Source organism: Musa acuminata, chromosome BXJ1-6 (genome assembly GCF_036884655.1).
Source record: "Musa acuminata AAA Group cultivar baxijiao chromosome BXJ1-6, Cavendish_Baxijiao_AAA, whole genome shotgun sequence".
Lineage (NCBI taxonomy): Eukaryota > Viridiplantae > Streptophyta > Magnoliopsida > Zingiberales > Musaceae > Musa > Musa acuminata.
Genome location: NC_088332.1, coordinates 31,095,942 through 31,109,399, shown reverse-complemented (window position 1 = coordinate 31,109,399; position 13,458 = coordinate 31,095,942). Strand labels below are relative to the sequence as shown.

At 36.4% G+C, this 13,458-nt stretch overlaps 1 protein-coding gene across 4 annotated transcripts in view; it reads left to right on the top strand.

Annotated features, from left to right (window-relative positions):
• Nucleotides 1–8,347, top strand: part of LOC103988795 (pseudouridine-5'-phosphate glycosidase) — a 34,392-nt gene extending 26,045 nt beyond the window's left edge. For 2 of the 4 annotated variants that reach the window (XM_065188100.1, XM_065188102.1), the window contains 6 exons: nucleotides 144–221; nucleotides 4,845–4,890; nucleotides 4,975–5,095; nucleotides 6,023–6,108; nucleotides 6,270–6,353; nucleotides 7,837–8,347. In XM_065188100.1, the coding sequence (XP_065044172.1) occupies nucleotides 144–221; nucleotides 4,845–4,890; nucleotides 4,975–5,095; nucleotides 6,023–6,108; nucleotides 6,270–6,353; nucleotides 7,837–7,865 (444 nt within the window). In that variant the 3' untranslated portion in view covers nucleotides 7,866–8,347. Of the gene's footprint in view, nucleotides 1–143; nucleotides 222–4,844; nucleotides 4,891–4,974; nucleotides 5,096–6,022; nucleotides 6,150–6,269; nucleotides 6,354–7,836 lie in introns of all 4 variants that reach the window. The other 2 variants (XR_010514370.1, XM_009407432.3) reach the window with 2 other exon arrangements.
• The last annotated feature ends 5,111 nt before the right edge of the window (nucleotides 8,348–13,458 follow it).

Below are 13,458 nucleotides of genomic sequence, written 5' to 3'. Positions count from 1 at the left end.
GCATCAAGTTAAACCAAGTACTTGCAAATTGCAAACTGGGAGAGTTTTAATTAAACATTTGGAAGGAATTTGACTAGTAACAAGATCTAATATAGAGTTTTTCTTAATGTTGTTTTGACCACAGAAACGTCTTTTTACTGCAGGAAACTCAAGGAGTGACAGTTGCTGCTTACAAGACCAACGAGTTTCCTGCATTTTTCAGTGGAACAAGTGGATGTAAAGTAATAAGCGCTTACTCTATTTTTCTCTCATTTGTTGTTGATGCATTGTCGTGACTTGTTATCTCTGACACTTCCATGAAATAATCTACTATGTTCTGTACTATGCTTCATATTTTACTAATTTTCTTTTTCTTCCATGTGTATGTAGTCTCAGTGGAGTTAATAGAATTGCAAACATACACATGAGAGATAGATAGATAAAAAGATAGACAGAGAGAGTGAGTGTGTGTGTGTGTGCATGCTGTTGGATATTGTTCATTTACTAGTCAGAATAGTTTAGTCATCCACCATGAAATAGTTGAACATTGTCCCAAGCTAACTTAAGCTTAGCTGGATAAAATATATCCGTGAGATAATCCCCAAACTTGCTAATTAGTTTGTTGTTTATTAGCTCTATGTCGACTAGTCAGGTCCTTACCTTATGTTTGACAATATCAAACAATCTGAACTTTGATAAACTTCTCTCCTCATTTGTTCTCATAATGTAAGAACCTTGTAAGACAAGGTCTTCATGTAAAGTATGGTTCTGGACAAAGTCAAACCTAGCCTAGACTGTCATTGAAGCTCAAATTATGATTAGTCTACCTTTAGTCCTCTCTGTATAGGTTTCAAATCTGAAATAGTTCCATAGGTCAATGCAATTGCATCACAACTATGTGGCAGATGAGAGAGGTTGATTGTGATATAGTTTATTTCATTTTTCAACCATTTACTATCCTTTAAGGCTCGTTGACAAAGGTCGTTTTTTCTTAATTAGGAATGTGACATTTCTTAGAGGGCTGATAACCAAATCACAAACCTTAGTTATTATCTTCTATGTGTTTGTTGACTTGGATTTTGCTTTATGGCTATATAGATGGAAATGATGATGACACTTGGCTCAACATTTGAGTTGTTAAATGTGTTCTTAATTCATGATTTATGATTTATTCTAAGCAGTCACATTGTTTTACATATCATCGAATTCTTTAAGGCTATTTTATGCCTTCATATTAGTAATTAGGATCTTGGAACCATTCATTACGTGGGGGTGCTTATGCAAAAAATACAGTTCTTATAGCAATATAAGATTGTACGATAGTGTAATCACAAATATTTGGTAGTGTCACGCCCCTCAAATAATATCGATGATTTTAAAATTTTCATCACAAACCAATCCAGGATCCAAACTAACATTTGAGGACACTGAAAAACATTCTATCAAATTCACATCAATGAAACCTGTGTAGTTTATAATCATGTATTATATCACTCGATAATTCACATTTATGGCAACCCAAGCCAACTTAACAAACATGAACAACAGTTATAAGTTCACAAGCTAAACAATTTATTTAATCAAAACTCCAACCATTACTTCCATAAATTCATATCATCATAAACTAAAGTTAACATCCTAAAATTCCAAATGAGAAAGGTCTTTTAACACTTTAACATGATATAACAATTCAAACCTGTCGACAACACTTCATTATATACAAAATGCTTATACAACAATAACATAATAACCAACAAGACTTGTCCATAATTCTGAATAGCTCTCCACTGCCTCAGCCCAATTCAAAACATCTCAGAGTGACAACTTTACCTGAAAGATTTATATAACAACGGAGTGAGCTAAAAACAGCTCAGCAAGTGATAAAGCATATTCAGAACAAAAGGAACGGTTTCAAACAAGTAAGATATCATAATGCAAGGCAGAATACAAGAATTCTCAAGGATACCATCTCATTAGATACAAAATCATATGTGTCATGTCATTCAAAACATATTTGGTTCATAACAAATGGAGCATAGAGTAATTGGAGCATATCAATAGCGTACGAGATGTTCCGGAGCATATCAATTGCAAATAGGACATTTCAGAACATATCAGTTCATAGCAAATGGAGCACAGAGTAATTGGAGCATATTAATAGCGTACGAGATGTTCCGGAGCATATCAATGGCAAATAGGACATTTCAGAACATATCAGTTCATAGCAAATGGAGCATAGAGTAATTGGAGCATACCAATAACATATGAAATGTTCCGGAGCATATCAATGACAAATGGAACATTTTGGAACATATCAATGGTATGTGAAGCATTTTGAAGTATATCAATGGCATAGGAAACATTTTGGAGCATATCAATACAAAATACGAAACAGAAGCTCAGACGTCGTACCCTAGCATAGTGCATGTGAGGTTTAACTCAATGGTGGCTCTACGCCGTGATGAGTTCTCGACTCCATCCACGGGTAGCCCTTTCCTACTCGAGCCCTCTCACCCTGCCCAAGTGCTAGGTCGGCTCTGAATTTCATATCAAACAGATAGATGGTGAAGTGGGATTCCAAACATAATATGGTCCATCCATTTCTAAATGACCACCAAACATAATCTAGAGCATCGCGAGCTCTAAGCACATACCCTTTACCATTTCTGGCAAAGGTCCAAATAATCCCACAAATACCAGAGTACAAAAGGGTATTGTGAACAATAAATTGGGACATATCAGAAGCACATGCGGAACAACGAAATGTACATGTGCCTTTATGAGTCAATACGATGCAAACATAATCCTTCACAAATGTATTCAGATTTGAAAGGAAATGAAAGCAAGAGTGTACAAGGATTCCAAACAATCACATATAGCTCAATTCAAATAAGAAGGTTAGATGAAATCAATTTCCAAAGGAATGAAACCAGAATATGCGAAATCGACCTAAGCTCGATTTCTGGCAGAATTCAAGAGGCACATTGAATAAATGATTCAAACTATCAATCGTGCTCCAATTTTACTCAAAAAAATATCATTGGAAAGATATTTCAATCTAGTTTCTGATGAAACAAGCTTCATATGAATTGAACTGTCCAACAGAGAGTTATAAATAATTTGGTAAATAAGGTTCGGAGAACAAAATCTCTGTTTGGCAGAATTCATTAGGTCAGATTCAACAGATAACTGAGCAGGTGTTTGGACTCCAAATCTTTCAATCCATATATCAAAAGAAAGATCTACGAGTCTAGTTTCTAATGAAATCAGTTTTGAACAAATCGGAGTTTCCAACATCGACTTATAGGCAGCTCGGTATCAAAAGGTCAGAAATTACGATCCTTGTTTTGCAGAATCTGTAGGCTCATTTGAAACAGAAGTTTGGGCAGGCAAACTTACTCCGAATTCTTAAAATTAGCTATTAAAAGAAAGGTTTATGAGTCTATATTCTGATCAAATAAGTTTTGTCCAAATCAGAGGTCAATACATGAAGTTATAGCAATAACAAGGTAGAAATGTCAGAATCTCAGAAGTTGCACAGATTCGAATCGTTACGTCTAAACAGGAGATATATCAAATGCAACGCTAGAACAATTCAAAGTTCCTCATATTCAAAGAAAATTTAGAGATAAAATTGCAGTAAGGAAAGATCAGGACACTTGCAATAGGAAAGATTAGAAAGCTTGCAATAGGAAGGATCGGAACACTTGCAATAGGAAAGATTAGAAAGCTTGCAATAGGAAGGATCGGTACACTTGCAATAGAAAATATAACACTTGTAGGAGAAAGGATCGAAACACTTGCAATAGAAAGGATCGAAACACTTGCCTTTCAAAGATTTTGATTCGAAGATCCAAAGAAGGTGTCAGCCCAAATCCTTCTACTTTTCCTCCGTGTCCTCTCCCTGTTTCGTTTTCTACATATGTCTTCTCTTTTTCCTCCACAGCTGTAGCTCATGCAGAACATAGAGGCATAGTCACCTGCTCTCTCTTACTCTCATTCCTTTGTTTTCTTTTTCAAAACGCAACTGTCGCAGCCATCGCCACTGCCACTACCACAGTCGTAGCCACGACCGCAGCTGCTGTCACAACCGCAGCCCCTTCCACTGCACTACTTCCTTCCTCGCTTCTCTCGTTCCTACTTTTTCTTTCCCAAACACAGCTGCCGCAGACGTAGCCGCCACCACCGCAACCGCAATCACGGCCACAGCCCCTTTTTTTTTGCCCCTTTCCTTTCTTTCTCTTTCCCAAAAGCAGCTGCTGCAGCCACCATCGCTGCCGCAGCTACCGCAGCCAATGTCGCAGCCACGGCCGCAGCCACCACAGCCGCAGCCTCTTCTTCCTCCCGTGCTCTGTTTCCTCTCCTCTTCCAGCTGCAGGTGCCACTGCCGCAGCTGCCTCCCCTTTTCTTCTTCTTCTTCTTCTTCTTCTTCTTTTTCTTCTTCTGCTTCTCTTCTTCTCCTCTTCTTCCCTTCTCCTCCCTGATGCCCCACACATGAACTCCTCTGTTTCCTCCTACACGAAATAGAGGTGCTGCAGCCCTAGCTGCTGTAGCTATCTCTCTTTCCTCTCCCTCTTCCCTCTCTTCTTCTTCTTCTTCTTTTCTTCTCTTCTCCCTTTTCTTCCTCTCTTCTTCTCCCCACGCCCCACCGCTCCTCTCTCTGTTTCTCGAGAAATAGAGAGCGTGGGAGGCGGTGGGATAAAACCGAAATTTTCGGTTTTTTTTTTTTTTTTTGTAACTTAATAGTTTAGTCCTTGAAATTTCTATATTTACATATAGATCCTCTGATTTATAAATAAATCTTTATTAATAATTTTCAAAAGTGAGGGATATTACAGGTAGTCCTTTTGATCTTCTGAATGCAGGTGTCTTGTCGTGTGGACACTCCAGAACAGTGTGCTAGGCTCATACGTAAGCAATATTGATTCTTTATGTTTTTCCCAAGCTTCATAATCCATCCGCATATATCACTTTATTTTCTCTTGTGGACCTCAGATGCAAACTTGAAGTTAGGACTTGGAAGTGGAATGCTAATTGCAGTACCTATCCCGGAAAAACATGTATCTGCAGGAAATGTCATAGAATCTGCAATACAAAAATCCCTAGAAGAAGCAAAGTAATAATACCTTTGGCAATCTATAGTAAATTGTTCCTCTATTATGATGTTATTTTTAGGATTCACTCTCATCTGCTCGAGTCTGTTATGTTTGTGAATTGCATGTGTTTGCTTATGGCATCATTGTGGACCTTCTGGTTCTTCTGCTCAAGTATACCAAAAACTGTGTCTCAATTGACATGCTTGAATGCAGACCAAGAAGACATTCTTCTATCTGATGCCTAAATGGCAATATTTCCTTAGGCAGCAACATTAATGTCTAAACTTAATAGTTTTTTTTCCAATTGATGTTTCAAAGAAACAACCTAATTTATTAGCAACCTTTTTTTTTCAGTGTCTTACTGTTGTACTTCTGTTACATACCATATATATATATATATATATATATACACACACACACATATATACATACATACATACATACATACATACATACATACATACATACATACATACATACATACATATACATACATACACATAAATATACATACATACATACACATACATATATATACATATATATACATACATATACATATATATACATATATATACATACATATACATATATATACATATATATATACATGGAAGACCAAGAAGCTGGGCTTGAGGTACCTGTTTACCTGCCTTCATGTCACAACTTGCATATGTACCTGCCAATTCTGCTTAGAAACTTGCAACTATGTTTTTGTTGAAGTCTCAAATGTGTAATGCATGAGCAGTTACATTATTATTAGAATCTTTGATGGTAATAAAGATCCAAGATAATTTATAGAACTTTAAATTTTACTTCAACTTGTACCATCATTGACTAGATTTATCTTTATATATGTAATGTATAATTAACTAAATATACATGCCAACTATGGAAAAGTGACCAGCAGGATTGTGCTAATGCCGTTTGTTGATCTGTTACCTCAGGCTAAAAAATGTGACAGGAAATGCTGCCACACCTTTTCTGCTTGCTAGAGTCAATGAGTTAACTGGGGGTGTATCATTGGCTGCCAGCATCCTGTTGTACGAACGTTAATGTTGCTCTTTTTACATGGTGACATTTTAGATCTTGATTATTGAGTTGACATAATTTCATCCAGTACTGTGATACTTCATTCTGTATTTTAGAAGTCCAGTTATATTCTTCTGATGATTTTCCCTAACCAAGTATCAGATATCACACTTGTGAAGAATAATGCATTTGTGGGTGCAAAAATTGCAGTTTCTCTTGCTAATCTTCAACGATGTTCTAAAAATGGTGAGCTTTTTATTTTCACTTTAATATTTTTATGCTTCAAACATAGTTGCTCTTTTTCATTTGAAAGCATTCCGTTTTCACTTTGTTAATACTTTTACACGTCAAATTTAATTGCTATCTTTTCATTTGAAAGCATATGTGGCTATTGTATATTTGTATGACAGTTATGCATATAGTCGTGGCAATGATTGCTGATCAACAAGTTGCTTATTGCAGTGACTAGTGAGAATATAGTTTATCTTTTTTGACATCTGGTTCTATAATTTTGTAACATTCATCTAATCAAGGTAGGCAATACTGAATGATACCGCCTGGTACGAGCGGTACGTATCGGTCCGACGGCATACCGGTACGCGGACCGCCCGCTACTGGGCGGAACGAAAAGTAATAATAAAATAATATATATATTTATACTTATATATAAATATTTTAGAAAAAGGCGACGTTCGGCGACGTCGTTAAGGCGACGCGACATCGCCTTTTTCAACGACGTCGCCTTTTTCGGATTATATATATATATATATATATATATATATATACCGAATGGTATATCGCTCGGTATACAATTTCGTACCGTACCGAGTGAATGTCGAAACTCCGGTACGATACGAAATTATAGACCTTGCATCTAATATCTTACCAGTCTTGTCATGAATGCAAGGAAATTGATATTTAACCTTTCTAATAAATTTGGATCAGACTTTGATTAAACGTGAGGCACACACAAACGTCAATCATACTACAGAAGACATTATAATCAGGTGTTCTATGATTTCCAAATAATTAATGGACTATAAACATTGAAATCCTATCGGATCTCTTACATGTATCATTTTGTTTCCTCTTCTAAACTAGATGAACCATATGAACTCCATTGCTCGACTGATATCTTGATACTTTTGAAGCATTGTGGGATGTTTGCTTTGTAATCCATGTAATGTCATCAGGCCTGAATGGTTTTCACAAAATATCTAGTCCATACAGTACAAAAGTACAAAAAACTACTACCATGCACATGCTGATTTAGTCTGCCGCCAAGCACCACCTATATATGCATGTACTTCTCAGGTCATGGATATGTATGTGTGGTTAGGTCATGGGTCTTTTGTGTTTGTACTTTCAGGCTGCCTTAGAGATTTACAATCTATTAATATATAACTCTTTATTTTTTACTTCAATGCTCACTGGTTGGCATCGGTGCAAATATCTAACCATTTATGCTAGTCCGGCTAGAAACCCATACACAGATAGATACTGTACCCATCCATAGGCAAAAACCATTTTGTGATATTTTTAGGTCTGTAACTTCTGTGTATGTATCATCTGATTGATACATACTCTGTTCTAATGCAACTTCTACATTTGAAGCACTGAAGTATCATGATCTTGACAATGTTAGATATTTATGATGATGAAAACGTAGTGATTTTCGGTAATCCATTCCTCTTTGATGGAACATTCCTCGATTTATCTGACATTCTAGTTGCAGGTCGTTTACGGTCAGCATTATGAAGTTGAAGCAGAAGTGTACTTCAGAGTTATGATATGGACGAAGTTAGATTTGTGACATGATTGCAGAACTTCCAGGTCAGCATTATGAAGTTGAAGCAGAAGCGTACTTCAGAATTATGATATGGACGAAGTTAGATTTGTGACATGATTGCAGAACTTCCATTAAGTACACAGGTATTCTGATTCATTAGCAAGAGAAAATAGCTCTACTATGATATTGATGAATAGTCAGCTCAACAAAATCATGTGGCGGGTCCTCAAGTTACTGCTGGTGAGCATCAAAACGCTGCTGTCAAAGAATATAGTCAACTCCTAGCATCTGTTTCATTCATTGTGCAAGCCTATGACATCCTATGCTTGGGTGGGATGGCATCTCCAATTCAATGGGAGTTGGATGGTTTTTTATGGTTAAAACCTAATTAAATCTTTTATACTTGACAAGATATTTATTTCAATCTAAACCTATTGTACTGATTTATCCAGTTGGATTTACTCAACTCTGACGAGGGACTGGGCAGAGTTCCACATAACTTCTAAAATTTGAATTGGGCTAGGGATGGGATGATATCATTTATTCCCAATCCAAATCCTCCTCACTCTATATATAAATAGTTTCCTTTGTTTTATTAAAATATATTTACAAACATTCACATAATTTATTCTCATCAAGCAGGATGATGAACAACCAAGATGGTATTGTACTTCTTCACATGGGTCAGGGATGGGGTGGGGGTCATGGTGGGATGGGAATGGTTTGGGCAAAATCTGCCCCTCCCCGTCATGCCTCATTGTCATCGTTAGTATTGCCTTAAGTAGGTTCTTCACTTACAAGCCTGTAAGTGAACTCATTCACAAGTCTAGACATGAGTTTGCTCTAAGTCCACAAGAATGCTTATTCACAATGTTATTAGTGAGTTAGCTCCACTTAAAAGTGAGCATTAGAAATAGGATAAACTTGGTTCAGTAACCTCGGCAACTGAGCGAGCTATGTGGGCCTTTATTGAGCCGAGGATGCTCGTGAACAGTTTGAATCATTTGTAACCCTATAATTTTTTCCATCAAATGAACGAATTTATGAACCATGATATATCTATTCCAGTCCGAGTCCATCTACAATGTCCGATTCAAATCTTGATTGAGGGCAACAGTTAGAGATATTAATTCCCTATCCATCCATATAGGAGGAGGAAGCAGGAATCAGGAATCAGGAATCAGGAATCAGGGAAACTGAGACAAGTATTGTCTTGCAAATATTTTGAACTGCATCATATACTCGTGCGATAGCAAGGCAACAATTGGAATATATTATAGTCCAAAAAAGGGTCAACCAAGTGTATGTACAAAAATTCCAATATATTCAGGGATTCTTCCTGACAGTCCACAATTTCTTAAAATCCTGTAACAAAAATCAAACCACAAAGGTGAACCCTGTAAGCTGATAATTTAAAATTATGAATTATACATTAGAGATCATTAAGCTTTCAATATGCGCCATGGTTTGAACACACTTAGTTGCGGAAAGCTCAGTTATATCACTCATCCATCTGCAAGTAAAAACAGTTCCAACAAACAAGTCTTTGTTACCATTTTCTGGTCCCGAAATTACAGAGTGGAAATGAACCCTAAATGTTACTCTGGATAATGGAGTCCTAAGCTACACTCACAATTCCAGAAGGACTTGGACCTTCAAAGCCACTTGCTTGCATCTCTCTACCATCCAAAGAAGGACAAATATTGGGTATCAATAATTCATACATGGAAGACACCATCCGGAAAAAGAGATATCACATTGATATAAGAACTTCAAAAAAATATTTGATGACACATTGATACAAGAACTTCGAAATAAATGACGACTTACAATCTGTAAAGATTTGTCCAGTTTTGAAAAATCCGCTCTGGTATCTTTCCATTAAAGCGGTTATCATTGATCCTGCTGCAATGGGTTTTTTTTTTTAATGAACCTATAATATAATAGGATCTATAAAACTTTTATCACATACAAGTCTTAGTATCTTGTTGAGCTTTGCGAGAGCCACAGGCAAGTTCCCAGAAAATGTATTTGAAGACAAGTGCCTGCAAAGCGAACCAGATATATCAAACAATCACAAAAGCTGATATTCAAAATATGTGTTACAAAGAAGAAAAATTAAATACTTAAGAAAAAGTCTCACAGTGTCTCTAAGTCGAGTAACTCCCCAAGTTCTGAGGTAAATGTTGTCCTGGAAACTGATTAGCTTCCAGATCTCTTTGTAAAAGCAATCAAGCAAGTCAGGAACCCAAATGATCATATTTTGACATAAACAAGTGAAAAAATGTTAAACCTACAGATTTTTCGTATTTGTAAGATTTCCGATCCATCGTGGAATTTCTCCTGAGAGGCGATTTCCCATTAGAGAACTGCAGAAATTCCATATCCAACCAGTTGATAGAAAACAGGGAAGCCATTCTTTAGAAAATTTAATGGCAGAAAAGGAAAAGTCAAACTTACAGATTAATTAGAGGCAAAGTTGTCCACCGTAACATCCCTTCACTTTTTGAATTTTCGTATAAGTTTCTAGTGATAATGTAAGTATCTATTTTAAATTTGACAAAAGAGCTAGAGTATGAATCAGAGATAACTTATTCTTAAGATTTGGGGGATTTGTTCAAACGAGAATCTGAGGACCTATATGTAAACCCTAAGGACCAAATCGTGAATATAATAAAAACAAGGACTAAACTGCAAAACACACAAAATAAAGAAGAAGAGAAAAGAAAGAGAGAAGAAGAAGAAGAAAAATTGGGGCTTTGAGGTTTCTTACTCAATCTTCTCAATTGGGGGTCAAAAATTCTCAAAGGCAAGTGTTCTAACCCCATCCTACAGAATATTAGCTTCTGTTCTTATGTTGATTCAAAAAGATATGAAAGATTTCCATTTAGAACCGGAAATGTCTCTCTTTGGACATAGAACCATGGATTCTGAAATTTTTCGGTAAACTGACCCCTATATACTTTTCCAGCTATAATTTTTGGTACGAAAAGCAGATTTGGGCAGGACCTAGTTTGTTTGAAAACAGACTCTTATATCTTTCTTTTGACACAGATTTTGAAGATTTTGAACACCGACTACTTACCCAAACATCTGTTTCTAATGAGCCAATAGATGCTGCAAAACAGGGATCAAAATTTCTGACCTTTTGATACTAAAATACCTATAAGTCCCTGTTGGAAATTCTGATTTATACCAAACCAACTTCGTCCGAAACTAGACTTGTAAACCTTTCTTTTGACATATAGTCTGAAAATTTTGGAATTCAAATTCCTACCCTATTATCTGTTGAATCCGACCTTATGTATTCTGCAAAACAGTGATTGTGTTTTTGACCTTGTGTTACCAAATCAAAGGTAACTCCTTGTTGGAAACCATGATTCGTACGAAACTTGTTTCAACAGAAAATAGATTGATATATCTTTCAACAACAGCTTTCTTAAGGGTATTGGAGCATAACTGATAATTTGAAGTATTTGTTCTATGTGCCACTGGAATTCTGTCAGAAATCGAGCTTTAGTCGATTTCGCGTATTCTGTTTCATTCCTTTGGATATTGAATTCATCTAACCTTCTTATTTGAATTGAGCTAAATATGATTGCTTAGAATCCTGATATACCCTTACTTTCATTTCATTCTAAATCTGAATACATTGGTGAGAGATTTGTTGCTTGCATCGTATTGTCTCGTAAAGGCACATGTACGTTTTGTTGTTCCGTGTGTGCTTCCGATATATGCTACTTATTGATCAAACTGCCCTCTTGTACTCTGGTGTTTGTGGGATTTAGTTGCACCTTTGCCAGAAATGGTAAAGGGTATGTGTTTAGAGCCTGCGATGCTCTGCCGGCCCCTTCTGGCTTCACCTAGACGTGGGTGGATGGAGCTCCCAGACGCGGGAGACTTCTGTCTGGTGGTCATTCAGAAATGGATGAATCATATTCTGTCTGTGGTCCCACTACACCTTCTGTATGTTTGATATGATATCCAGAGCTTTGGTTATGTGTTTCTGTACATGCTTTGGATAAGAATGATATGAATGCAACGTCAAAGACGACGTTTGAGCTTCTGTTCGGTATTTGTTATTGATATGCTCCGAACTGTTTCATTCATTATTGATATGCTTCGAAATGTTCCATACACCATTGATATGCTCCGAAACATTTCATATGCCATTGATAAGCTCCGATATGTTTCATTTGTCATTGATATGCTCCAATTACTCTATGCCCCATCTGTTATGAACCAATTATGTATGATTGAAATGACAATTGTGATTCTGCACCTAATGATATTACGTCTATGAATTCGTATGTTCTGCCTTGCATTTTGAAACTTTATCTCTTTGGAAATTGTCCTCTTTTGACATGGATATGTTAGTCACTTGCTGAGCTCTTTATGCTCACCCCGTTGTTATATAAATTTTTCAGGATAGCGTATCGCTTGCTTAAATGTTAAGATTGGGCCGAGGTAGTGGAAAGTTAGAAGATTATGGGCAGATCTTTATTAGCATATATGTACTTGTTGTATGAGCCACTCTGTATCTAATCAAATGTTGACGATGAATCTAAACTTGTAGATTTTGTATATGTTAAAGGATCTCTCATGTTTAGGATTTTGGAATGTTAAGTTAAATTCAAGTAATGATATGAACTTATGGTAATCGTTGGTTTGGTGACTGCATAGACTTTCCCACTTGTGAATTTATGTTGTGGTTATTATTTTGATGGTTTGAGTTCAGATTGTATGAAATATCGAGTGATGTGTGGTATGTTTATGAACTGCACAGGGTTATAAATTTGTAGACTATAGAGGTGAAATTTTGATCTGAATGTTTTCTTAGTGACCTCAATTGTGTGTTTGGATCCTGGATTGGTTTGTGTTGAAAATTTTAAATATTATGGATATTTTTGAGGGAGCGTGACAGAGGTGGTATCAGAGCATGATTTGAGAATCACTAAGAATATTTTTTTTTGAGGTTTATTGACTATCATTTAGAGATTGATCAAAGAAAATGTTCTTTTGATGTTTTAGGAAGCAAGGATGACGAGATCATCTGGTTCTCCTGTTGCATCTACTGCTGATCAATTGAGTGGTATCATGCGGACTTTGGAGACTATGGCACAAGTGATGCAACAACAACAACAACATGTCCAACCTGGAAGAAATGATGAAATAGGGACATCAAACCAATTGGGGTTAGGAATTGAACAGTTCAAGAAGCTTAGTCCTCCCAGCTTTAGTGGTGAGTCTGATCCAATGGCAGCAAAACGGTGGATGCTGCAGATAGAGAAAATATTTGATGTCTTAAATTACCTTGATGATCAGAAAGTTTCTCTTGATACCTTTATGCTGGAAGGAGAGGCTGAACACTGGTGGAGAATGATTAAGAGGATTTTTGAAGTCAAACATGAGCCAATGACATGTAAGGCATTCAAAGAGAGGTTTAACGATAAATATTTTCCAGATTGTATAAGAGATCAAAAAGAATTGGAGTTCTTGAATCTTATCCAGGGAAATATGACGGTTGCAAAGTATGAATCTAAATTCACTAAGCTCTCTAGG